At 45.2% G+C, this 8483-nt stretch overlaps 1 protein-coding gene across 1 annotated transcript; it reads right to left on the bottom strand.

The window, feature by feature from the left end:
- Window positions 1-343: 343 nt before the first annotated feature.
- YWHAH (tyrosine 3-monooxygenase/tryptophan 5-monooxygenase activation protein eta) lies at window positions 344-7463 on the bottom strand. Its single transcript, XM_054288849.1, has 2 exons — window positions 7170-7463; window positions 344-1767 (listed from the first exon to the last, which is right to left on the bottom strand). Exons 1-2 carry the CDS (start codon window positions 7254-7256, stop codon window positions 1111-1113), a joined length of 744 nt encoding a protein of 247 aa, XP_054144824.1. The 5' UTR covers window positions 7257-7463; the 3' UTR covers window positions 344-1110.
- Window positions 7464-8483: the final 1020 nt, after the last annotated feature.

Below are 8483 nucleotides of genomic sequence, written 5' to 3' on the forward strand. Positions count from 1 at the left end.
ACTTCAGAGAAAGCTTAGAAGTTGCAGTGGGCAAAAGCAAACACCAGTCTCTCATTGATATGGTAAGTTATGTGCTTTACAGCTGTTCAGCAGCTCTTGTACTGAGCAAACATCTAAATATGCCACCTTGGGAAACTCCACTGTAATAGAGGTGACCCTCACTGCAGGTGCTTTTGGGTTTTGTGGGTTTGGGTTTTTCTTCTTTCAGCACACCATGTTGTGGTTTTGTGTTGTTTAGCATGTGTCAACTTCTATTAAACTTTTGATTAAATATGTCTTAATCCATCAGTGATGTGTTGGATGACTCTATCTCTGCTCCAAACAAAAGACAGGACAGCTCATGTAGAGATAACATCCCTGAAGCAGCAATTTATTTTATTCACTTAATTCCAAAACATTTAATTTAGAAGTCTGGCTTCCCAGTCATCCATCTTAACATGGGCAAATATTGACATAGAGTTGTCAGAATACACAGACAACCAAACAGCCAAAGAGTTTACAAAAAATAAATTCATGATTCTTCAAAACAACTGCAAAAGGTTACAAGTATCAAAACTCTTAGGTAGATGCACTGCATTTAAAGAAACTGTGCACATAAGTTAGAGGCAAAAAAACCAAATTGCTACTGAAACCTCACATTTCAAACAGTTTATTGTAAACTGATGAACAGAGTTGTCATTTCACATCAGCTTAACTGTTTTCTTTGACTGAAAAAAATTTGGGGTGGCTAATTTACTTTGCATGCACAAAATGTACTGCTTAACAGAACTGTCAGCTCATTTCAAACAGAGAACTTTAACTGGAATCTAGTTATCCTCAATCACTTTCCATTATTCTTTTCCTTATTTTCCAATCAACAGGCAAATTAAAAATGCCTCCTTCTGCACTGCTGAAGTGCAACTAAGATAAATAGGGCCAATAAACCAATCAATCCATCAATGCCCATGAAGACTCATCTGAAACTGCTTCTTGATAAAGTGGACAGCAGATCTGAACAGCTGTACAATACAGATATGCTTAGCACTAGATATTTAGTGTGACTGTGGCAAGGAAATATTGGTGATGATGGGGATGGCCAAGTGGATGAAAGAGGGATCAGAGAAAAGCTTATTAATTATTGCCCTCTCCTGCTTCTTCATCCTGCTGATCACTCGTCCACAGAGTGAGGTTATCTCGAAGTAACTGCATGATGAGAGTGGAGTCCTTGTAGGAATCCTCATTTAGTGTGTCCAGCTCTGCTATGGCATCATCAAAGGCTTGTTTGGCTAAAAGGCAGGCCTGCTCAGGGGCATTCTGGATTTCATAGTAGAACACTGAGAAATTGAGTGCCAGCCCAAGCCTAATGGGGTGAGTGGGCTGCATGTGCTCTTTGCTGATTTCAAAGGCCTCTTTATAGGCAGCTTCTGAGGCTTCCACCACACTGTTCTTCTTCTCTCCAGCAGCAACTTCTGCCAAGTAGCGGTAGTAATCCCCCTTCATTTTCAGGTAAAAGACCTTGCTCTCATACTGGAAGTCATTGCAGTTCTTGATCAAGTATTTATCTAGGAGAGCCAAAACATCATTGCAGACTGTCTCCAGCTCCTTTTCTATCTTCTCCCTATAGGCTTTAACCTTCTCCAGCTTCTTCTCATTGCCATCTGCCATGGTCTTCTGCTCTATGCTGCTGATGACGCGCCAGGAGGACCGTCTGGCTCCCACCACGTTCTTGTAGGCTACAGACAGCAGGTTTCTGTCCTCATTTGAGAGGGGCTCATTCAGCTCAGTTACCTGAAAATACACACAAAGAGCAAATTTAAAGGGTTTGCCCTAGAGAAGAGTGTGCAAACCTCCTTCAATACTTTCATCACAAAGTGCAAGATTCAAAACTTCTTCTAGAACCCAAAATTCCTTCTAGACAGGATTAACTTTGTAACATTGAAAGTTTAAAACTGCAGTCAGGACTTAAAGGAGAGCAATCCCCATGGTTTTGAAGGAATAGAAGGGGTATTTAAAGCCATTGCAAAGAACATTCATTGAATAAAAGTGAGTCAAGCCTGTGTAATGGAGAAGCAATCAGAGAGGAAGACTGAGATTTTTTAGGAAGTCTGTTCTAATTATACAGACTACACATTTAGTGATGAATTTAAATGTACCTAAAACCAGTTTTTTGAATCTGGAGCACAGCAGTGACACTGGAAGCTGGTGCAATTCTCCCCATTTCTGTGCCCTGCTGCTTGTGTCCATTTGACAGCAGAGATGGAAGCGCTGCAGTCATTAACTCTGCACAGCACAAATGGAATCAGTGTTCCGTGGTCTCTTTCAGACATGTAGTGGGTGATTACACAGTGGAATACAAAAGCTACCCTGATTTCTGCTAACTGGCTGCAGACAAATTCCAGGGATAGGACATGAAAGAATCTGCATAGAAATAGGACAGCAAATCAGGAACTAAGCCATGATCAACTTGGAACTGCTGCTTCAAAAGGCCAATACTTCTCATACTGTGTATTTAGGCCTATTTCACTTGATGTTTTAATTCAGGCTATCACATCCATGGTCACTTGAATTTGTTCTACTTTTAAAAATTTATACACATGAAATTAAACTCAAAGGAATCAGGATGAAAAATGTAACTCCTCTACCTTAGCCATATTGCAAATTAGTCTAAGGATATGTACTTTGGTGTGAAAATAAACCTGTCCTTGCTCAGACACTGTTAAAATCATTAACTATTTATTTTAAAAATGTGCACATTTACTCTGCTTGACAGGCACCAGAGTGCTCACAGCCAATACTTACATACTGCAATCAAGTCACAAATATTTGCACTATTCTGAGACTGCTGGTGTAGGCAGTGAACCTTCTAACAAATGTGCTTGTTTGCAGATCCAAAAAAATACTTTATGTAAATTATAACTCTTACACTAAGAAATTACTTTCAAATTTAGGTTTGTTCTTAAAATATATAAAGTCAATTAGTTTTATCTCCAAACTGACTTTTCCACAGTTCAGGAACCTGAACTCCCAAAAGACACTGCTCTGCTTGTCCTAATAGAATTAGAGGCAACCTACAGAGGATGAAATGCACAGGAATAAACTCTAATGACATCTTCAGAATCTTCATCATAGCTCCCAAGCAATATTTTCCTCAACAATCCCCACCACAACCTACCTGAATCTTCTCTAGTAAAGATATTTACAGTTCTTTCACTGTTTAGTGACCAAAATGGGAGCATATAAAAGGAATCCTGACTATAACCCTGAATTCCTAACTCCCCATGCTAATGACTGTGCAGTACTGCATGAGCTCAGAAATCAATAAGTTAATTCTGTGTGTGATCCTACACAGGCCATACACCAAGCTGAGCTCCTTTCCAAGGAAAACACCCCAAAGTGAAAAGTTCCACAATGGAGAGCAGATCCATGACCTGACCCTGTGATTATTCTGGTTGTGTCAGCCAGAGCCAGTTCTGAACCAGGAGCTGCAAAGATCACTGTACCTGAGCCAGTACAGAGTCAGGTTAAATGAATAAAACTTGCCTGATACAAAGTTATGCAATCCATCATTGTGGAACAAATAGAAACCAACTAATGAATTTAAACCAGATCAGTTTGTGTATCATGTGGGTTCAGAGCTCCATACCAAGAACTGGAATTCTATAGCTACAGGTACCCCAGAGAAGGCCATGGGGAAGCCATGTCCCAGCAGGGAGAGCAGTGATTCCATTAAAGTCAACTCATTCCCCTCTCCTACACAAACAACTTCATTAACCCCAAACCAGGCACTCGGGGATAGGTGACAAAAATACAGAATATCCCACACTTTTAAAGTCCATTTATATATACAGATAAAGCCTACATAACAAACTAGAACCTCAAGCTATTTGTTTCAAAAAAATTAATTCAATATTTAAATTTATTTCACTGTGCAGTATTTCTCACATGACTAATTTTAAAATTCTGTATCTCACATCATCCACGTTACCAATTTTAAAAATAAATTCTTTTTTACCACTATGCAGCTATACTGGAAAAACAACATCAATCAATAGAGGTCCTAAGCACTACCTATTAGGATTAATACTGTCCAAAAACAAAGGGCTTACACAGCTACAATTTTTCATGGTTTCTGGAATTATCTAAACCAATGCAGAAATCTCAGGATGCTGAAGCATTTGTTGCATCCACTGAGAACCTTTCAGCACACTGCCACCCAAAGCATCTCTCTCAGTGTGCTGAGAAACAATTCTGTACCTACCATGTCAGCTTTATCTGAAACAGCTGGGATCCTGGAGCAGCATTCAATGCAATGGGAATGCCATGCCCCATGGAAGAATGCCATGCACATATGGTTGGATTTGTACTAAAATGACTTTAATAGTTACAAATTAATGGCTTTAGTAAACTAAAACCAATTATTTGTAACAGCAACTATTTCATTTTCCTCTCCTGTTTATACATTACAATCAAAAATACTGGAATTCTTCCATGAAAAAATGTTTACAACAACTAAAATTTGTATTGAGCAGTAAATTCCTTATTTAAGCTACAACTGCTATTTGGTCTAGCTTTTTTGTTTATAGAAGGAATTGATGGGAATAAAAAATGAATGTTACTCCAGCTTTATGCTGACAAATGAAACAGCAGCCTTCTCACTGTTCTTCTCCAGTGGCAGAGTCAAGAATCAGGCAAAGACACTTTCACTAAAACTAACATTTGTTACTTTATGTTTCTGAAGTAACTACCATGCTGCTTGCTACATTCTGTATTGAAAAGTGCAGTCATATCTCAAACTGAAATTGTTCAGATTTCAGTTTACACTGAAAGCACACCACTTTCATATAGCACCTTTAAAAAGTATCAGATGTGTTACATTCAGAGATTTAAAAAAATTAAAATAAACTTCAAAAATGAATATATAAAAAAATTATATATATATATAATATAAAGATATCTTGGAGAATAGATTTCTGAGTTAGAATACTAATTTCCTTCCTTCTGGAGGAAGTCTAAATTCTCTGGATTACAAGATTACTTCAATATTAAGCTACATGGATTAAAAGCTCTCTGAATTATCTCTCAGTTATTTGCAATCACTGAGACAGAAGTATGAGCTGTGAGGAGAGCCAGGAGAGCCCTCAGAACATTCCACAGATTATGCTCAGACATACAAAATCAACCTCAACACTGAAGAGCATTCTGGAAATTGCTGAGTTGGAGTGAACACCTGGGAAAGCCAAATAGCCAAGAGATGCTCCATCACAGCCATGCAACAGTGTATGAACAGCTCTAAATAAGGAACTGTTGCTTTTAAATTCAGCTTGCTTTTTGTATTTTAAAAGTATCTATATGTTTCAAGACTCCACTTACTTAGAAAGTGTTCTGAAGCTCCCAATTCCAGAAGCTCATGATCACACAAATTATTTGTGAGCACAAGTGGCATTATAAATGAGAATACCTCAGCTCCAGGTGAATGAAAACTTGCACAGCAATTAGAACAGTTTGAAGACACCTGGACATGCACACTAGCTGTAAGTACTTTATTTACACTTCCTAAAGCAAAGCTACTGTGTTCTCATGGTTTCACATGTACCCAGGGACCTACACACCACACACTGCAGGTCTGCAGTTCTTGGAGAAATGTAAAACTTTCTACTAGCAACAGCTAGAAATTGTCCTCTTGAGCAGTAGTTTTAGTGGGTTCTCTCTCTCATCTTTTAAATTACCAAGTGAAAGAAGAGCTGTTACTATTATATTATTTGTATCAAGAACTCTAGGGATAGAATTATAAATACACCTTATATTAATGTCTTGTGGCTCTGGTATTGAGATACTCATTAGTATCACTGTAGAACTGCACTGGTTGTAACATTTATTACAACATAATAGCAATAGTGAACAAAAGCAGCAAAATTAGTGACTTTTTACTGCCCCCATTTAAGGGAGGTGACATTCTTACAACAAAAATGTGGACTCCATTTGAAGCTGTTCTTTTTCAAACTAAAATCATCTCCTGCTTTCAAATAGCAGAACTCTCAAGAGAAACAGTTCCTCTTGGTGCCTTTGGTGTTCACAGAGGACAGATCAGCAAGAACAAACCAACTGTAATCTGATATGGAAAGACACTGCTAAGCATCCAGTGGCATTAACATTACACACAACATTCGGATCCTATGAATGCTTTGTTTTCAAAAAAGGGACTAGACATAACAGGTTTGAGCATTCTACAATTTTATTATGTATCAATACAGTCAGATCAGTACAAATAATTTTCATTGCTTGCTTCTCAAAGGAGCAGAGTTGCAAATGTAACATTGTTTAAACACATCTCAGTATTCAACAGGGTATGGAATGCACTGAGAAACTGTTACCCTACAAAGAAGAGGCAAAAAGGCAACGTTAAAGCTCGGGAAACGATCCTGGAACGGGGGGCAGCTTTCACACCTGGAGGCAGCTACTGTCTGTGAGTCACCGACGGCAGTGAGTGAGGCAATAGAAACGTCTAGAAGACGAAGGGGCTCCTCTGGCTGTGTCCCCAGACAGCCCCCGCCGCAGCGCCCATCCCACGGGACCAGCACCCCCAGACGCTGGCGGATGCCCAGAAGGGGAGATGCACCCCAAGGTGAACCCAGCACCCGGTCGGGGTGGGAGGGAGGGAGGTGGGCGAGGACGGGCCCCATGTGTAGCACAGAAGGAATGCACAGCGTTCCCGCCGCCAGGAGAGGCGGGCGCCATTCAAATGGCCGCACTGCGAGCCCGATTGGCGCGGTGGGGAGACGGAGAGGAGGGCATGGGGACAGCCACACCCCCGGGGCAGGGACAGCCGGGGAGCGGGAGGGCTGCGAGACAGGGAACGGAGGGAATGAGGGGGGGAAGGAAACACATTTTGAAAGGGGGTGCCTGGTCCGGTTTGGACCGGCTGCTCTTTGTCTCATCCCTGCCCAAGGCAGGTAGTACCGGACACCGCCCCACACGGCGGCGAGCTGTCCCGGCGGGACGGTCGGGCTCCCGCTCCCGCCCTCCTTTCTTCACCGCCACGGGCGGGAGCCGGCGGCTCGCATCCTCCCCGGCCCAACCCCGCCTCGGACCAGCCCGCACTTCCTCTCCCTCCCTCCCTCCCCCGCCACTACTCCCCTGCACACTCCTCCCCGAGTACGCCCCACGGCCGCCACGCTACCGGCCCCACTCACCGACTTCATGGCCGAGGCCATGTCATCGTATCTCTCCGCCTGCTCGGCCAGGCGAGCTCTCTGCAGCAGCTGCTCTCGGTCCCCCATGGCCGCTTCCGTGGTGGCTGCCGGGCTGGGCTCTGCGCGCCCCTCAGAGAGAGCGGAAGGCGGGCGGGGATGTGCGGCTGGCGCGCACGGGTGGCGGGAGCAGGAACCGTAAGCGGAGCCGCCCGCTGGGCTGTGTCGGGCTGAGCTGAGCTGTGCCGGGCTGGGCTGTGCCGCGCTGGCCGCCGCTCCCTCGCCCGCCGGCCGCGCTCCCGGACCGACCGCGGCGTGTGCGGCTCGGAGCCTCGCGCTGCTGCCGCCGCCCGCGCCTGCGCGCCGGGAAGGCAACGAGGGGGCGGAGCCGCGGTGCTGCAGGGGAGGGGAGGGGGCGCCGCTCCCCCGCGCTCTATTTCTAGGTGACGTCACTTGCTATAAATAGCCATGGCGGGGCGCCGGCCGCGGGCCGCGCGTGCGCGCTGCGAGTGCTGCATTTTCCTGCTGCAAAGGTGGAGGTGGGCGGGGGGCGCGGGCACTGCGGGACGGGGCACGGCACGGGCTCGGACACCGACGCCGACACGGTCACCGCCTCACCGGGCCTGCCTGGCCTCGCCCGAGGCACGGGCGGGCCGCCCCCGGCTGACCACGGCCAGGGTGACCACGCTCCGCGCTCACGCGAGTGACCCTGCCCAGCCCCAGGGCTGCTTTGTGCGGCCGCAGCCCGCAGTGGGGCACGGCCGTGCCGCTGTGGGGAAATGAGCGGATCTCGCACCCCGGCTGCCTTCAAACAGCCCGAGCTGTGGGGGTGGCACCACGGACCAATTCCACTACCTTACCTAAGAGATGCAGCTACATTCAATTTTACTACATATTTTAATATGTAATAGTCAAGCTCCTCTTTCATAAATTGACAGACTACCATTCTTACATTAAAATTATCTCAAGGCAAGACCCTTGCACAAACAGCAAACTGCTGCTGGTGTCCACAGAAACGCTGGGAGCCACGTTACTCATCCCTTAGAATAAATCATGGATTAATTTTCCCATTCAACCCTGGGCAGCATTTAAACACGCCTGCAGTGCTGAAGGTGTGGGGAGCTGCTGCACAGCTGAGCCAAGGTTTGCTCACCTGCGGGCAGCTCAGCACCGGAGCACCCGAGGCGATTCCAGCTCCCATCCATCCTCACCCCCACAGAGAAGGAGAGAGAGTCCGGGAGCACACCCGGGAATCAGGGACAGGGCTGGTCTGTCCTGATCACCCCTCCACTACCCTCGGTACTCTCACACTGCTTC

The sequence above is a fragment of the Melozone crissalis genome, unplaced genomic scaffold (genome assembly GCF_028551555.1).
Source record: "Melozone crissalis strain CALT ecotype California unplaced genomic scaffold, PUWL_Pcris_2 ptg000063l_1, whole genome shotgun sequence".
Classification (NCBI taxonomy): Eukaryota; Metazoa; Chordata; class Aves; order Passeriformes; family Passerellidae; genus Melozone; species Melozone crissalis.

Excerpts from the sequence above, each read along its gene's own strand:
- YWHAH (XM_054288849.1), bottom strand. The coding sequence starts at position 7,256 with ATGGGGGACCGAGAGCAGCTGCTGCAGAGAGCTCGCCTGGCCGAGCAG. Across the intron at positions 1,768-7,169 it reads TGGCCTCGGCCATGAAGTCG|GTAACTGAGCTGAATGAGCC; the intron begins GTGAGTGGGGCC and ends GTGTATTTTCAG.